The 18,091-nt window shown below is 37.6% G+C and overlaps 1 protein-coding gene across 2 annotated transcripts in view; it reads right to left on the bottom strand.

Annotated features, from left to right (window-relative positions):
- Nucleotides 1-7,689, bottom strand: part of APC10 (anaphase promoting complex 10) — a 167,545-nt gene extending 159,856 nt beyond the window's left edge. Inside the window, exons 1-3 of one of the 2 annotated variants that reach the window (XM_090012440.1) lie at nt 7,514-7,689; nt 4,814-4,927; nt 3,114-3,296 (exon numbers count right to left, since the gene is read on the bottom strand). In XM_090012440.1, the coding sequence (XP_089868566.1) occupies nt 3,114-3,286 (173 nt within the window). In that variant the 5' untranslated portion in view covers nt 3,287-3,296; nt 4,814-4,927; nt 7,514-7,689. The remainder of the gene's footprint in view (nt 1-3,113; nt 3,297-4,813; nt 4,928-7,513) is intronic. The other variant, XM_090012441.1, reaches the window with a different exon arrangement.
- Between the last annotated feature and the right edge of the window lie 10,402 nt (nt 7,690-18,091).

Genomic DNA, 18,091 nt, shown 5'->3' with positions numbered 1-18,091 from the left:
CTTACTTGCTTGCACTACTTACGTGTTTGCACTACTTACCCGTTTGCAGTACTTACCCGTTTGCATTGCTTACCTTGTTGTACTACTTACCTGTTTAATTACATATCTACTTTAAACTGCTCAACATATTGAATTGAATGTACTTAATTCAGTTTTCTTTAGTCTCTCTTGCGCACCTACTAATTTTTCGCGAAACTAACCCATTCTATGGGTACAGGTGATGATTAGGTACACTACGGGCGATAATGCGATTGCAGGATGGTTTCAAGACTTCTTCTTCCTGCTCTTAGCTCGCGTCCTGGACGCTTTGGGTTTGTAACGGATTTTCCTTGGGATACCCTAATTTTGTGAGTTTTGGTTCTTTTAGCTAACGTGCCCAAAGTTGTCAGCTTACCCTCTGATTTAACAAAAGAAAAATCTTTCGCTGATTTCATAAGCAAACTCTAAAGGAAAGAGATATTTCTAGTCTCTTGTCTGTTTTTCTGAAAAGGTTCGCAAGTTTGAAATTTGGGGTGTTACATGACATGTAGTATATCAAAAAGTACTTGGTGTTAAGAATATACTAGGATTGGATCTGGATTAGATCCAGATCCAACACCAATTGTGTGTAGAGATGTATTTGTTCTTCTAACATAAGGGCAACATTGTAATTTCTCATATACATTAATATAAAAGATGAGATTACACCCTAGGCCAGGGTGATACGTCCCTTGCAGTTTTCAATAATCTTCTCTTCCTTTTCTTCTCTCGTATGTGGGTTGTGCAAGACATGCTTTCCAAGGGTCATCTTCACAGGTTGCTCTTCCTACAAAGTTCAGCTCTGATTCTCAAGGGACCAAATCCTCTAATTCAAGTCATGAATTAGTCAAAGTGCTTGTATAGATATCAAATTCAATTATTCAAGCAAACCTCTATAGCTCTTTGCAGTTGTTTTTATATTCTTATAGACATTTGGAGACTATGTTTACTCAAAAACATGGTTTCAGACAAAGTATATAATGTTTTTCTTTTAAAATCAAAAGTTAACAAAACCCGGTCCGAGTCACCGAGTTGACCCGCCGAGTCACGAGTCAATAAAGAACGAGTCGAGTTCCGAGTCACGGGTTTTAAAACCTTGTCTTCAAGAGAAAGGGGAGAAAAGGAGGAGAGAAGAGATGACCTTATTTGTTCAAATTCGGTCCTTAGACCATTCAAAAAGTTGAAGAACCGATCTTCTTCAAGTTGCTTGTGACGGAGCTCAATTGCCTCTCCACTCCATTTTGGTTCAAGCATTGCAAGTTCATCCCAAATAGAGGAAAGATCGGCAAAGTATTCCCTAATCGTCATATCACCTTGAGTAAGGGAGATAGCCTTCTTTTGAAGGTAATACTTATGAGAGAGATCCCTTGATGTGTACATTTTTTCAAGATAATGCCAAGCTTCCGATGCCTTTTTGAATTTAATAATGTTGGCATTAATCTTGGTTTCCACGGATGAGAAAAACCATGAAAGAATCTTGAAATTCTTCATTTCCCATTCATCGTGCTTGTTGGAGTATTCTTCAAGGGCTTTGGTTCTTTCTTCTCCCTCAAGAATCTTGATTTCGCTTCCATTTACCACGGTAATCTTGGGTTCCGGTTCCGGAATTGTGCCAAGTACATATCCCCATAGGCCCTTCCATTTTATATGAGCCTCCATATTTCCGGCCCAAACATGATAGTTGGACCCATTTAATTTGAAACCAAGAGCAAAATGGGACACTTTTTCGCTCATTAGAGAGTAAAGAGGTAGAGGAAAAAGCGTACCAACACAATATTTTCAATACCAACTTTGCACAAGATTCTTCTAAAATATTTGAGAAGAAAGATCCACCACTTCAAACTTTAAAGATCGGAAGGCACGTTTTTTGAGGCACTCGAAAATGGAAAATCCCACGATCTTCAATAATCAACCTTGCTCTGATACCATGTAAATTGTCTATGAAAAGACAATACGCATATGAGCACAAATAATATAGAAAAGATGTGCACGAAGGCACTCTCACAACACTTGAACAAAGTACGCAAAAGCGTAAAAATAATAAACATGCACAATGGCATGTATTTTATAGAAAGAACCAAATGCTTGAGACTCTCAAGCTTAGGCAAAACAAGAGGGGAACACCCCTATTTATACAAGAAGGAGGAGGTGCAAGGGGGCTCCCAAAGGAGTCGTTGGGGAGCCCCCAACGACTCTATTGGGGGACCCCCAATGCACCTTTTTGGAAAAAAAGAAAAAGATACAAAAAATAAAAAAGATACAAAAAATAAAAAGAAAAAAAGATACAACATATTCCAAATGGAATATGCGCAAGAGGTGAAATTACAATTATACCCTTATCGGGTAATCAAAAAGAAAAATATATAAATATACATATTTATATAAATAGAGATACATATACATATAAATATTTATATGTATATGTATCTCTATGTATATAAGTATATATATTTATATTTACATCAACGAATTTAGGAGATACATTTTAATAGGGGCATATATTGGTCATTGATTAATGTAATATGTTTAAATATGACTGACATTTGTGTAAATTAGCATTGATATAACTCAATTTTTGTAAACAAGGGACTTGCAGCCCTAATTCTGTTGTAGTGTTCCCTTTGACTGCCTTACATATCTTTCTTCCTTTTGCATTTCTTTTTCACTTGTGCAGGCACAGAATCCAAGGCAAATTTCACAAAGCCAAGATAATTCTACCACAAATTTGACAATTGGTTCCAAGATCAATGAAAATAAAAGATTCAGTAACATGGGCTACTTAGTCAAGATTCTTAAAACCAAAGGTTAAAAAGAAATATTATTTCCAGAGTTTCCACATTAAATAATATGGTGAAATGTAATAGAAAAACAAAGCTAAAAAAATACATAAAGATCAAAGAATCTTGAACTGAAGAAGCTTTCCAAGTTTCATCATCGCTATATCTCAACCCACTCATATTGCCTATAGTAAAACAGGCAACACCCACTTTTGTACCAAATTTTGACTTCCCTGTGCCCCACCACTTAAACAATGAAAAATGAAAGCCTATTTTAAAGGAAAGAAAAAAGAGAGAGAGAAGCTGGCACAAACTTACTGCCAGTAGGTGTCGAGGTTACCATCAGTGAGAGAGAGGACTCCATTGCCTTGTTTGAATGAACTGACACTCCAAGCAGCCTTCTTAGCCATCTCCCACAAATTATCATCAACAAGAAGCTCTGTGCTTCCTGCCTGCTTCAACTCCTCCTCCCCCTCCGATTCTGTCGCCATTCGCTAAGTACTGGAATGCTCTCCAATTTGAACAAAATCACAATTAGGATTTTAATGTACAGATCTTGATTACAGCATCTAACCTAGTTGTAATAGAATACTGCTTAGCTGGAGTTCCATACAGCTCAATGTTACGTCATTCGAGTAAGACCAAGGTCTTGTACATTTAGATTTTGCATTTTTAGTCCAACTATAGAAACAACCACATTCTTTGCCAACTGCTGTGAAGAGGCGGTTATTCAAAGTACATGTTTCTGAAGCAAAACCTGAACTTCAGATGACAGTTAGTTTATAAGTTTCTTTAAAAAGTTGTTTGGAAGACATGGTAAATTTCTCAAAATTATCATAAGACTTGGCAAGTGGTTCATACTTCAAAGTACAGTTATAAAAACTATGCATATACATATGCTATTCAAAATCCACTCTTTCTATTTTCAGTGCATCAATTTTCTTCTAGTATTCTGTTACCTCCATCCTAAAGACAGAAAATATCATAGACCAATGGAATTCGATGAAATCTGGTGTACAACACATTTTCTTTATCAACCCAACAGCATTGTTCTATCCACTAACTAATTATAGTATTTGAAAGTCTGCAATAGAAATCCAGATGGGCGTGGGGAAGAGAGGAAAGGAAGTATTTTCTCTTAAGAAAGTCGTCTTCAAAGAGATATGAAGAGGCAAAAGTGAAATGCTTTCATCAATAAGGGGGTCAAATTGAGGTGCATAATTAAAATCTGTTCACTATTCTTTTCCACTGCCTCACTTTTAGTATTCTAGGATGTCTACACAAAATTGAGGGGAATAGTTTAAGTCAGAGGGAGATGGAATTCCCTCTTAATTCACTTAATGTTTTTATTTATTTTTCTCTATATAAGAAAACATTGTAATTTCATTTTGAAGGCCCCTTGTTTATAGATTAATTCACATTGGCCTCTATCTTTTGCAGATTTTCATTAGAATGATATTATCACTAGAAAAACTTAGGATAACTTCAGTCTGTCAATATTCCATTTTTCTCCCATTATATGTGAAAAATGAGCACTCAACTCTACATGATTTAGTCCTGGAGAGTGCAAAGACTACAGAATCACCAAAAAAGGAAGGAGAACATCCATCAATGCAAAAACCCGAAATTGGCAACTGTGACTTGATTAAGGCTACAAATCATTGTAGGCTATATGCCTATCTGTTTGTATTTGGTTGTCAACTCCAAATGGATACTCATCTAGCTCCCATGAAAAAAACACAACCACCACAATTATAAAAAAAAAACTCCATTTTTGAAGATTGCAACTAAGATATAGTGAATATCTACAAATAATATAATGCAGAAAACAGTAGCATGCGGCATAAATGCCATATTGTCAAGTATTTTGCCAAGCATTTAGCACACACCTTGCAATGAAATAAATTCCTAAAGCAGAAATCTTGAGCACACAACATTAATAGAAACAACACCATGGTAGACCAAAAGAATGTAATAAGGTAGAAATGATGGAAAACCAAATAAAACTAGGAACTCACCACCAGTTTGGGCAGAGAAACCATACGACCAAAGAGGCCAAAATGTGAGAAGTATAAAACTGTCTTGATGAAAAGCAGGAAGATGCTTGATATAAATGATATGGATGATCAAACCTGTGAAAACAATGGTCAACAACCCCCTGCTACAAGGCGTGATACAGGAAGCAAAGGGCATGATGATCACAAATTGCAGGGTGTAGTAGAAACCCCAGATGCTATGTCAACCGTTATAACCAGACCGGGCATCCAACTGGGTCTCAGTAGAGTCAGAGAGATATACCCGAATCAAGCTGATTTGACTGTCTAAGTTATTGATTCTAGCTTGGACGACATCAAGTTGTAACTTCTGAAAACCCTTTTTTTCTCTCTGTTCTTCCCCACTTTTAATGTTGATTGGGGTGGGAGCCTTGAGCAAGGTGTAGTCCATCAGACAATTACAAAACCTATCCAAATGTACCCAAATTCAGCACATCCAAGCTCAGTCTGGGTACCCAAAAGTTAAGCTGTGGAAATCGAGGAAATGGTGGATTTATCATGTTGAGGTCTCTAATTCAAATAATTGCAATGGATCAAATTCTCAATCATCTGGTTCAAATGTGAGGGTAAGATTATTAGGGATCATTTGGATGTCATGTAAAAAAACTTGGTTTTTTAAGAACATATTAACAAGAAAAAACTGCAGCAAAACCTTGTTTTTAAAGACATTGAAAACCCAGTTTTCCTGTTTGGATGACAAGTACTTTACCTTGTAGTGAACCTGTGCTACTAAACATTGTTGTTTGGATGACAGTTAACTCGGTTTTGTGTTTTTTTGCTAAACATTAACAACTCTGAGGAAAATCAATCGTGCATGCACAGTGACAGCCACAACTCAAGGGCCCACCATTCATGTATCAATCTGAAAATAGTCCCAACCATGGTTGCCAGTTGAGGAAGAGGGAGCGGGAAGCGATACGGGAAGCGGGAGCGGGAAGCGAGGCACTTTCAAAATTTTAGGAAGCGGGGAAGCATGGGACCACTTAGGACCGATTCGGGAAGTGTCTCGGAATCGACCTAGGAAGTGTCTCGGAAGCGACCTAGGAAGCGTCTCGGAAGCGAGGGGGAAGCGAAAAAAATAAAAATAAAAAATAAAAAATACAAAAAAATTGAAAAAAACAGGGGAAGCGTGGGGGAAGCGAGGAGGAAGCGAGGGGGAAGCATGATGGGAAGTGTGCTTCCCATTAAAGGGAAGCGCGTCCCCCATTAAAGGGAAACGCGTCCCCCATTAAAGGGAGACGCTTCCCCCCACGCTTCGGAAGCGCGACGTTTCGCGCTTCCGAAGCGCGCTTCCCCTTTTAGCTAGGCGCTTCCGGTAACCCTAGTCCCAACCTAACTCAACCAAACCCACATGGCCACAAGCAGCCAGCACCTACATATGTAATGTGGTCTGGCCACAATCCTTTCTCAAGCATTTCATCAAACAGCCAGAGTCTCACTACCTAGACCATGTTGTGCTGTTGTCATGATCATATTTGTGTAAGAGACCGCATCATGCACACCCACATGCTTGAAAACATATTTAGCAACAAATATGCTTCCGCACCACACCTACATTGTGACAAGTGTATTTGAGTCAGAATTCATCCTGAATACTGTTTCTGAGCACCTGAGCATTCAACTACTTGCCACAATCCAAAATTCCCAAAGTTCCACACATGCTAAGGAAACATACGATTGTGCCAGCCAAACCTATCAAGCGCCATCACCTAAAAGAGTCCTAGCGCTTCATGCTCAGGTCCACTGTAGCTGTCCATAAGACCACATCCTCACCACAAACTGAACCAAACACATGACCACAATTCACCAAATTTGATGTAGCCCAATATAAGTGCTCTTAGATATTATGTAAGCACTTTCTAGTTTTCCAGACCTAGCATAAGACTATATGAGTCAAAATTCAATTTTTATGATGTGGTCATTATGTGAAATTATGAGGATTACCAACTCTCCTTGCATTGAAGCAAACATTTTCAATTCCTGAAAGACAAATCCTAGCTGATTCTGATTCTAACCAATAAATCCAATTCTACGAGATACCATCTTGATTTGAGCACCCAACTCAAGCAACTTTCTAGCTTGTTCAATCCAACCGATGAATTCCATGATGGAATGCTCCTATCCTGTGACCTATCGAACACGACATGCGCAATATCCAGGTCATCACACTTGGCATACATGTTAAGAAGTGAATTGACAACAGAGACATGCGTGCTCAATATAAGTTTCACCACACAACAATTCACCTTCCGACCAACACCTAAAGCACCAAGCGCAGGACAAGAAGCAGATACATTCGCAAATGTGAACTATTAGGCAATACATCCTCCCGTGTCAGTTAAGGAACAAACGGCATGTTCATGATGGCCAACTGAGGTTCAGGCCAATGATCATGGTTGTCCATGAGATGGGTCTCGTTCAGGCATTTCATCAAGGAGTTGGCGTGCAACTCCGAACTCTGAACATTTAACATGGAGAGAGAGAGAGAGAGAAGCTGGAAACATGGGATATCGGCGACCCCGCTTTTTCTTGGCCGGAAAAGAGCTGTCGGAAACCTTCTCCGGCTAAGAGAGAGAAGGCACCATCCAAAGGGCCGGAGTTGAGCCACCAATATTGGTGCTGGTGATTAGGCAAAAGAGGTGGGAAGAGAGAGAGAGAGATTACCTGCGGCGTGATGGTGGAGGCAGGGCAACGGCGGATGATGAAGAAATAAAAGGCTGCAGGGAAGGGCAACCTCGAAAGAGTCATCAGATCATCGAGGACACAGTCCAGGAACATAGGTTCTTATATGTAATTCAAACGGCTGCTACGGGAGTGTTTTAAACACAAATCTCACGCCATTTGTGCTTCACATTCACATGAACATAATTTTACAAGAATCCAATATATTGTGTTTATTTCATGTTAAGAAAGTGATAAAGTTGTTTGGACTCATCTGCACAGACAATAACCTTCAACAGGCTTGGTGTGTTTTAAAACAAATGTGTGGCAGCTGTGGAAAAATCGGAAACAAGAGTTTCACGACTAACCAAATTCTCAAAATAAGTTTTAGGTGTTGGATCGGGTCACCTTCACGTGGATGATAGAAAGGATGCTCTTTTAAAAAAAAGGAGGGCGCGATGGCCCTTGGGGTAAGTTATTTCCCTTTTTGTGATGTGTATCGTGCCTTATTGCTTTTAGAAGAAGAGAGAAGAGGGTGTTCTTGCTTCTTTGTGTGATTGGCTTCTACAAGATTGTAAAAAAAAAGAGAAATTGTGAGAGTAGAAGAAAGAATGAAGAGAAACTTTGCTTTGTTGTGCTCTTCATCTTTTTCAATTTCTTTTTTTGTTTTGTAAAGATTAGAGCAAGCAAAATAGGGCTCTTGTTGTGGGAAGGTCATCATTCCTTATTAAGTGATATTTTTTTACTTCTACCTCTTTGTTTGGATTATTATTTCTCTATTGTAATGATTTATGGGTTTATTGGAGGGTAGGCATTGTGTATGCCCCTTTGTAGACATTCTTTATATCAAATAGTAGAGTTGTTGTTGAGTTGTTCTCAACCCCGTGATTTTTACTTTTCTTTTGATAAGGTTTTTCACGTTAAAATTGGTATGTACATCTTTCTTATTGTGTTTTTTATTTTTTTTATTATTCTTTACTCATGTGCATCACAATATATATATATATATATATATATATATATATATATATATATATATATATATATATATATATATATATTATGGTATCCCTTGGATGATAAGGGTTTTATTTTGGAACTTTGGTGAAAGGAGTTGTTTTATGTGATATGTGCAAGGCATATAAGTGATAATTTTAGGTACTTTATTGTCATCGTCTTCACTTGTGAAGTGAGTGCATTCCGTTTGAAGGCTTTTTCTCAACATTTGTGGTATCAGAGCTTGTGGTTCAATAATGGATGTAAGCATTAGTCGAAATATTAGTTTAAATGGCACAAATTACAATTTATGAAAGAACAAAATGAAAGATCTTTTATTTGTGAAGGTTATGCATCTTGAAGTGTTTGCTACTCAAAAACCTGAGTCTAACTGTGATGAAGAGTGAAAAATTGAGCATGAGTAAGTATGTGGTTTTATTCGATAATTTGTTAATAAAAATATCTGCAATCATATTCAACATAAGAATCATGCAAGGTCATTGTGGACCAAGGTTGAAAATTTGTATGCTTCGAAGACTGACAATAATAAATTATATTTGCTTAGATGAATGATGCAATTTATGTATAAAGAATGAAGCTCTATAATCGACCAATTGAGTGAGTTTCAAGGGCTTATTAATCAGTTGTCTGGCATGGGTATTAAATTTGAAGATGAAGTTGTAGGGCTTTGGATGCTTGTCACTCTACCGAATTCATAGGAGACATTTAGGGTCTCACTCACCAACTCTGCTCCAAATGGTATTGTTTCTATGAAACTTGTTAAAGCCGATGTTCTCAATGAAGAGATAAGAAGAAAGTCTCAAAGTTATTCTTTACTGTCAGAGACATTGGTCACTGAGAATAGGGAGAAAAGTAAATTCAAGGGTGAGAAGGATAGAGATAAAAGTTGAAGCAAATAAAAATCATGGTATAAGAATATAAAGTGTCATCTTTGCGAAAAAAATTGGCATATCAAGAAATATTGTTTTTAATTAAACAGAGGGAACAAGAATGTTGAAAAGCAAGAAAAGAAGAATGATGAGAATGGTGATCGTGTTGTCGCAACTACTTTAACTGAGTTAGTTGTTGTCTATGATGATGATATGATAAACTTGACTAGTCATGATACTAGTTGAGTGATAGACAGTGGTGCCTCTCTTCATGTTACTTCAAATAGAAAGTTTTTTTGTTATTTTATATTTCGAGTGACTTTGGAGTGTTGAAAATGGGTAATGATGGCTTGTCTAAGGTGGTTTGTGTTGGTGATGTAAATTTGCAAACCAATAATAGAACCATGTTGTCGCTTAAAAATGTCAAGCATGTGTCAGATGTTCGCATGAATTTGATTTTAGCAGGAAAGCTTAATGATGAAGGCTTTTGTAGTACATTCAATGATGGTCAATGGAAGCTCACTATAGGCTCATTGGTTATGACTCATAGAAAGAAGTGCAATAGTTTGTACGTTTTGCAGGCATCAATTTTAAAGGATGTCATGAATATGACTAAAAATGATAAGTCAGTTGAATTGTGCCATAAGAGATTGAGTCATATGAGTGAGAAGGGCATTGAATGTTTGATATAGAATAATCTACTTCCTGGAGTGAAGAAAGAGAAGTTAAAGAAATGTACTTATTGCTTGGTTGGGAAGCAAAAGAAAGTATCCTTCAAGAGTCATCCTCCATCAAAAAAGAAAAAAACCACAACCTACCTCGGAGATACAACTTTTCTCTTTTCCTCCCTCACATGCGCATGGGACTTCCCTTACTGATTTCGACTAGCATGGCCCTCTCCCCTTTCCCATATCTACCTCAATGCATATATCCGATGATTACTCGTGCCCAAGATGGCACCCTTAAGCCTAGATTGTTTCAAGCCACCAAGTATCCATTGTGACCCATTGTTCTTCTATTTGAACTTATTACCAACGTTGAGCCTACAACCTTTAAACAAACCAAATCTTATTCATATTGGTGAGATGCCATGCACACAGAGTTTTCTAGCTTGCTAAAGAATGAAACTTGGACTCTTGTTCCTCCCGATCCTTCTTAAAATCTTATTAGATGTAAGTAGATTTATCGTATTAAAAGGAAGGTTGATAGTTCTCTTGAGCGGTTGCTTTGACTTAGTAGTAACTCGTACATTAACTTGACATTCACAATGCCTTCCTTCAAGAGTCCATCAATGAAGAGGTTTATGTAAAGCAACCACCTGGGTTTCAGGATCCACACTTCTCCCACCACCAACATCTCAATAATGCTCTTATGGCCAATGGTTTTATGGACTCTAAGACAAATGTTTCTTTCTTCATTCTGCACAAACCCAAATTAAATTTTTATATCTTGTTTTATGTTGAAGATATTCTCACCACAAACAACCCTTCCTCGTTTGTTTGCTTTGTAATACAACGATTTAGTTAGAGTTTTGCATTGAAGGAACTGGGCCCCTTACATTATTTCTTGGACATTCACGCTTCAGATGGTCTCTTACTTTCACAATAAAAGTAAGTTATTGACCTCCTGCATCATACATTTATGCTTGGTGCTAAACCAATAAGCACCCCTTGGCTGCCTCCACTCATTTATCATCTGATGAGCTTTCCTTCCATGATCCTACTCTCTATCACAGTGTTTCGGGTACTCTCGAGTATGTGAGTTGTAATCTCTCTGATCTTGCCTTTTCAGTCAATCAAGTCTGTTAATATATGCATCAACCTACCGTTGAACATTATAGTGTTGTGAAGCATATTCTACATTATTTCAAAGAGACCATTCACTTTGGCTTGCTGCTACGACCATCCAAATCTATCGATCTCACCATTTTTTTTGATGTTGATTGGGTTGGTTCATCTGATGATTGAAAATCCACATACAACTATGCAATATTTCTCAGTCTTAACATTATCTCTTGGAGCTCAAAGAAATATGTGGTGACCCATTCTGGTACAATGTTACGACAATGAAGTCGTACATGATACTTCAAGTACAAGGTTTTGATGATGAACAAGTGAATCAACTGCATTTCAGCTAAGGCAATGAAGAAAGATGACAAGCATTGAAGAATTCGATGAAGAATCTTTGAAGACTAGTGTGCAAATGTTAAATTCATTAAAAGTCTTAGATTCTTGTAAGAGTCTTACTTAGAGTGCATATTTCGGTTGCATTTCACCTAAAAAGTATTTAGAAAAACTTTTCTAAAAGAACCCTTTATGAAAATCTTTTTAGAAAACTCTTTATTTAATTTTTCGTGTTTATTAGTCGACCAATAGACTCACTAGTCGACTAATCTTTTCGCACCAAATTTTTTAAACAAAATGTCATTTTTATCAAATTAGTCGACCAAAGGTTTTATCAGTCGACCAGACAGAATGTTTGTTTTCTGGAAATTTAGCAGCAGTCGACTAATGATTTTATCAGTCGACCGGACAGAACATGTATTTTCAGAAAAATTTAGCAGCAGTCGACTGAATGTTTTTTCAGTCTACTGATGATATTATCAGTTGCCTAATTTTTTCTCTAGTCGACTAAGTTTCAAAACTTCAGATTTTCAAACGGCTTGATAAACACATTAGTCGACCAACGATAACTGTTAGTCTACTAATAGTTAACTATCAGTCGACTAACTACTATTCTAGTCGACTAATTTTGCCGTTTATCCTGAAACTTTTAAAAGGCGTGTCTTTTCATTTTCAAACATTTTGATCGTTCAAAATGGACTGTTTTGACACCCTTTCATACCCTCAACGTATGGAATCTTTTAACTATAAATATGAGTACATTCTACATTCAAAACAATCAATTTGAATGCAATTACATTGAATTACTCTTTGCTTTTCACTCATATTCATTTTCTCACTCACTTGATATTTTTCACTTAAGTTTTTCACTCAAATTTTTGTGAAAGACAGTGAATTCGTGAGTTGAGTATTCCAACAACCTTAAAAGTCAATTGCATCTCATTTGCATTCTTAAGAAGGGCTCATAGGTTGTTTTGTAAGTTATTACTTATTTCTTTTTTCTGTAAAAGGAAGAAATCCTTGGTTTAAAGGAGTTGTTTGCTTTTAATAGGTGTGTTACTGAAAGTGAGACTGGATTTGGTCTGTATGATCTTGTAGTTACACAAGGTTGATAGTGGAAATCTCAAGCGGGTTTTGCTTGGGGACTGGATGTAGGTCGGGAAAGACCGAACCAGGATAAATTATTGTGTTCTTTGTGCGATTGCTTTGCGAATTGCAAAATCCATCAAAATTCTTAAGACGATATTTAAAAACACTATTCACCCCCCTCTAGTGCTCGTTGCCTCGATCCTACTGCACTTTCACACAAAAGTCGAGTATAGGGCCATTGCTAATGCTGCAACAGAAGTCTTCTAGGTTTATGCTCTGTTTCGCGAGCTCAGCAACCCGGTTATATCTCCGCCAACTCTTTAGTGTGACAATATTTTTGCTACTCACCTTGCTGCAAATCCTATTATTTACAGCCAGAGCAACCATATTGAGATTGGTATGCGCTTTGTTGGGGACCACGTTGCCAAAGGCCGACTTCAAGTGTCTCACATCCCTTCATCCGACCAATTAGCCGACATCCTCACTAAGCCGCTATCAATATCATGATTTCATCTACGCTCCGAACTCAATGTCTCTCCGGGCGTGTTGTGTTTGAGGGGGGTGGGGGGATGTTAGAGTACATGATCCAGAACATGTAACTGGATCCAAATCCAGTGTTGTTATCTAGATCCATCTGGACGGCCCTCCCAGTAAAGAAGTTATCTCAAACAAGGAGTCCAAGAAAGCAAGGCTCGTAGATCAAGAGGAGTTTAAGAAAAGAAGAGTCACTCATCAAGAAGAAGATAGTAAAAAATGTCCCACTTGGACTCTTGTAAATTCAAGAGTCACACAAGGACCCTTCAAAACCGTCTTCCTCTTTTACTTGTACTCACGCTACATGGGCTCCCTCGTAATTAACCTCTATATAAAGAGATCAATGGGGAACACCCTTCCTCTTCGATTAGTGGTTTTCGGCATCTCAGTGGTTTCTGTCATCTCCTCCTCCTGGGTAATCGGTGGTTTCCCGCGTCGGCCATCTTTTCCTGGGCGTTGTTTTACCTAACATGTTCTCTCTCTCGATCATTGTTTCCCTTTTAGAACGTTGTTTTCCTTCTCTCGCGTCACCGCGTTGGTGAGAAGAACAGAGCCGTCGTCCATTGTGCGCGTTTAATTCGTTCTCTGCATAGGGACGACACTCGCCTAACTTCCACATGCCTCTCTCTCGGTGGAACCCTCATGTTTGATAGTGTTTAGCTGGGGGTTTGCAAAAGTAATCTTATCATGAAACTTGGAAAGAGAAAACTACAATAGGTTTCGGATCATGTTGAGCTAGCTTGTGGCAATCTAGCAAAGGTTACATTCTACGCTATTTATTTGCCAAGTCTAGCTAATCCACATTCTAACCAACATGGGATTGATTATGTGGACGAATGCATAGCATGGTTTAAACAAAATGTGTTCGCTCTGGTCTCAACCAGTGGCACATATATCGGTGCCAGGGGTTCTCTGCAATGAACAAAAATATTTCCATTTCAGAAAAGCCTTGGAAAAACTCAGCATATATAAAAGAAAAATATTTCCATTTTCTTGATTTTTTCTCTTTCCAAGTTTTCACTGGGACTGTGTATATTGGCACCAAAGGATTCAGTATATTTACTAGGAATTATAGTAGTGCCCTGGGAGTCATCTCATGCATGATGCGTGTCATTCCAAAAATTTAAGTTGCAGTATGTCTTTATTAGTATTTCTTTTTTAATCCTTTGGTGCCAATCTCAAAGTTATTGGCATGGTGTCAGCCTAATTAGCTCGATAGCCTACTCGGTTCTAGATTTTATCTATGGCTTCACATCTAGCCAAATGAAAACTAGATGCATGTAAGGACCTCTTTAACACATGTTGCAACAGAACATGATACCATCTCTGACATTCTAGTTCATAGGTTGAATTTCAAAATTCATAATGATGATGAATGAGTTCATGCTGAGTAAGGAAATTTGCAGTTTGTTTAAAGATCTAGTTTGCTTTTACAATGACAAGTCAATGGGAAGCATGTTATGACAAATGATTAGTGTGACCATTTTTTGCACATGAATTCATCTAGTGCGTAAGTACCTATTCTTAGTGACCAATGGTTCAAGCATAAGTGTTAATTGTCCGTGACTTATGTCAAATGCATAAAGTTTTGGTTTATTTGCATCTGGTTATATTTAGAAGAGTATATAATAATTAAATGCATAATGATTCTATAAGAAAAGTTTTGGTTTATTTGCGTTTGATGAGTGCATTTTGCTGCTATGCTTTTGTTTTGTATAATAATGTGAATGTTTTATTTTTCTAGTAACATCTCTCCACAAAATGTCCAAAAAGTTGCCTGTTGAAAAAAGTTCTTTTCTTAGATCGATGAATCTTGGCCCTGCAACAATCTTTTCAATGAGAATCGAGCAGTCCTCCCCTAGGTGTCTCTTTGCTCAACCTTGTGATGAGCAGAAGGGTGCTTGCATCTCTTCCACTCCTTCACCTAACCACAAGCAACTCAACAATTTGCAGCTTGGAAGCCAGCTTTTTTTTGTCCAATTGCTATTTGGTTTCCTCCTACACATACTCATAGTCTTGAGTCTCCAAACATGTGCACGTGTTAAATTCACATAGAGAGATGACGAAAGCACATACAATGATTGCAGATTTGGCTAACAGCTCGAGTAAAAAACCTAAGGAAGCATGTGCATTCTTAAGAAATATGGCGAGAGGCCGTGAAAAATTGTCATTTCTACCTTTATACTACAAAAATTAGGCAAAACGTAAAGTTACACCAATTAATGGGGATGTGGGAGCTGTCCCGGACCGAGCCTTCAGAATGAGGTAATTGCAGTGTAGAGCTCTATTGAGAGGAAAATGCAACGAGTGTAGGAATACGCGGTGTACATTGGCTTGATCGATGATGTGGGGTGGTAGCACGGCACGCGACAGACAATAGTATCATCGTTAGTGCATTGTTGTGTGGTGGCACATATGTGGAATATTGTTTGGTTAAGCAGTGCCAGCGGATCAGAGGATGTTGTTTTTGGGGATTTGGTTAAGGACCTCTCGGCTTGCAGAAGTTTCCCATGCATAGCGGTTGGATGCACGGGGGTGCATGTGGGTTAGGGCTAATTCCCCAGGGATTACTTTAGGTGATTTCAACTGAGTATGATGACTCGGGGCTAGGCGAGTGAATGCCTAAGCAGTGGCGAATGAGTCTGGGTGGTGCTCTTCGCTATGGTGTTCAATCATCAAATGGTGTTCGGACTGGAGACTGCAAGATCTTGTTCTTTTAGTGGCAAGGTTTTGTTGTAGCGTGCGCATGGAGTCACAATACACTCCATGACACACAAGGCTAAGGAAAGTTTGTGCCCTTTTCGGAAGTGATAACTGGTATGAGACAGCTATGTACTAAGTGGCATGGACTAGATAGAATTTGCATTTGAAAATGTGCTTGATCAGCTTCTACTAGCCAACACACAAGGTGGTGTACAGGGCCAATGAAATTATTCAGCACATGAAAAATTGTTGGTGCGCAGCCTTTGGCCGTTAGGATGACGAGACCGGGCAGTCTGACGCTATCGCAGGTTTGCAAAAGATTCTATGCTCGTGACAAAGCGACAGGAAGGCTAGAGTCGGTAAGTAAGGACCATCGCGCCACACTCGCCTATTGAAAAAGTAGGCCCGTAACAGGAGCAGTGATGCAATATATAAGAGAGAAGTCCTCGTAAGACCCATCATTTTTCAGTTCAATACAACTTGATATGGATAATATAATAACAAATATTTTTTGAACAGATGCAAGGTCAAGAGTTGATTATGAGTGCTTTGGAGATGCTTATTTTGATACAATATTCAACACAAACAAGTATGGTAGATCTTTTGCACCATTAATTGGTGTCAACCATCACATGCAGACTGTCTTTTTTGGTGCAACATTATTGTATGATCAAACTCCAAAAGGTTTTGAGTGATTGTTTGAGACATTTGAGAATTCCATAAAAGAAAAGAAGCCAAAAGTAATATTGACAGATCAAGATCAAGCAATTGGAAATGCTTTAACTAACAAATGGCATGAAAAATATCATCGTTTATATTTATGGCATATTTGTCAAAATGCGAAAAAACACTTAACTCATTTACCCATAAGAAAGGGTTTAGAAGTGTCTTTTGTTGTTGTTTGTTTGATTATGTAGATGAGGAGACTTTCCTTTGTTGCTTATTCTAGATTTTCTTGAAGAATATGAGAAGATGGTAGAAGAACAAAGATATACAGAACTACAAGAAGAAAATAAAGCCAAGCAAACCACTCCAGTGATGATTTATACACCTATATTGAACGATGCAGCCAAAGTGTACACTCCTAATTTGTTTGAATTGATAAGAAAGGAGGTATCATGTACTTTTGGTTGCAATGTTGTTTGTATGGAAAATGATGGGGTAGTCGGTAGATATATGGTCACGTTTGAGGATTCAAATGAAGAAAAACCAAAAGAACATTTTGTTTCATTTGAGCCATCTAACGCATAGTCTCATGCAACCGCAAAATGTTTGAGTTTATGGGCATTTTATGTTACCATGCTTTAAGAGTTCTTAATCTTATGAAAATTAAACGTATTTCAGAGCACTACATTTTGAAAAGGTGGACAAAAGATGCCAAAAGTGGTGTACACAATATTCATTATGTCCCACTAGCTACAAATGATAAGAAGGCAATGATAGCAATACACTATAGTATTTTGAGTCATTCATTCAATAAGATATTGGCAAGGGCATCAAAATGTGATTAGACATATTGATATCTTGGGCAACAACGTTTGATGATTATGCAAGTAGTGGAAGAGATTTTGAAAAAAAATGTTGATGAAATACAACTAAGTAATGAAAATTTTCATGCTCGAGTAGTCATGAATTCTCCATATTTAATACTACTCAACAATCATCAAATATGAAAGATGCCATTTTTTGATAATTCTAAAATGCAAGTAGTTGAGTATGAAGAAGATGTGTTAAAAAAAGTCAACCGCATAAAACAAAAAGTCTTGTGGTGGACCACGTAAAAGGCATATAAATTTTCTAGAGAGGAAAAAAAAGGAAGAAGCCAAATGTGAATGTGGCATCTAAACCTACTCAACCAATGATCTCAAGCACCTCGCAGGTATGCGAATATATGTGCAATGAACAAGGTTTTTTTTTATTGTGTTTATCATATCAATGATCATGCACATGTATATAAATATTTGTTAATGTTTGTTTTTTACTATTGCTCTGTTAGTTTGTATAACTAATCTAAGATATTACACTAAATTTTTTGTTTTTCATTTCATGTTAAAGTCAAGTATTCCAATGCCATGGCAAGATTTAGATGTTGAACAATCAATTTATGCTCCTACAATGTTAGTTGGTTGATTGATTGATGTATGGATTAGAACAAGTAATTGTGTTGTCTATTTGATCTGCAGTATGCATTTGTTATTATATTGTACATCTTGCCTTTCATTGAACTAAAGTGTTGCATGTATTAT

This window comes from Nuphar pumila, chromosome 7 (genome assembly GCF_984573655.1).
Source record: "Nuphar pumila chromosome 7, dmNupPumi1.hap1.1, whole genome shotgun sequence".
Taxonomy (NCBI): domain Eukaryota; kingdom Viridiplantae; phylum Streptophyta; class Magnoliopsida; order Nymphaeales; family Nymphaeaceae; genus Nuphar; species Nuphar pumila.
The sequence above is the reverse complement of the archived record's forward strand: the minus strand, read 5'-3'. Positions and strand labels throughout refer to the sequence as shown.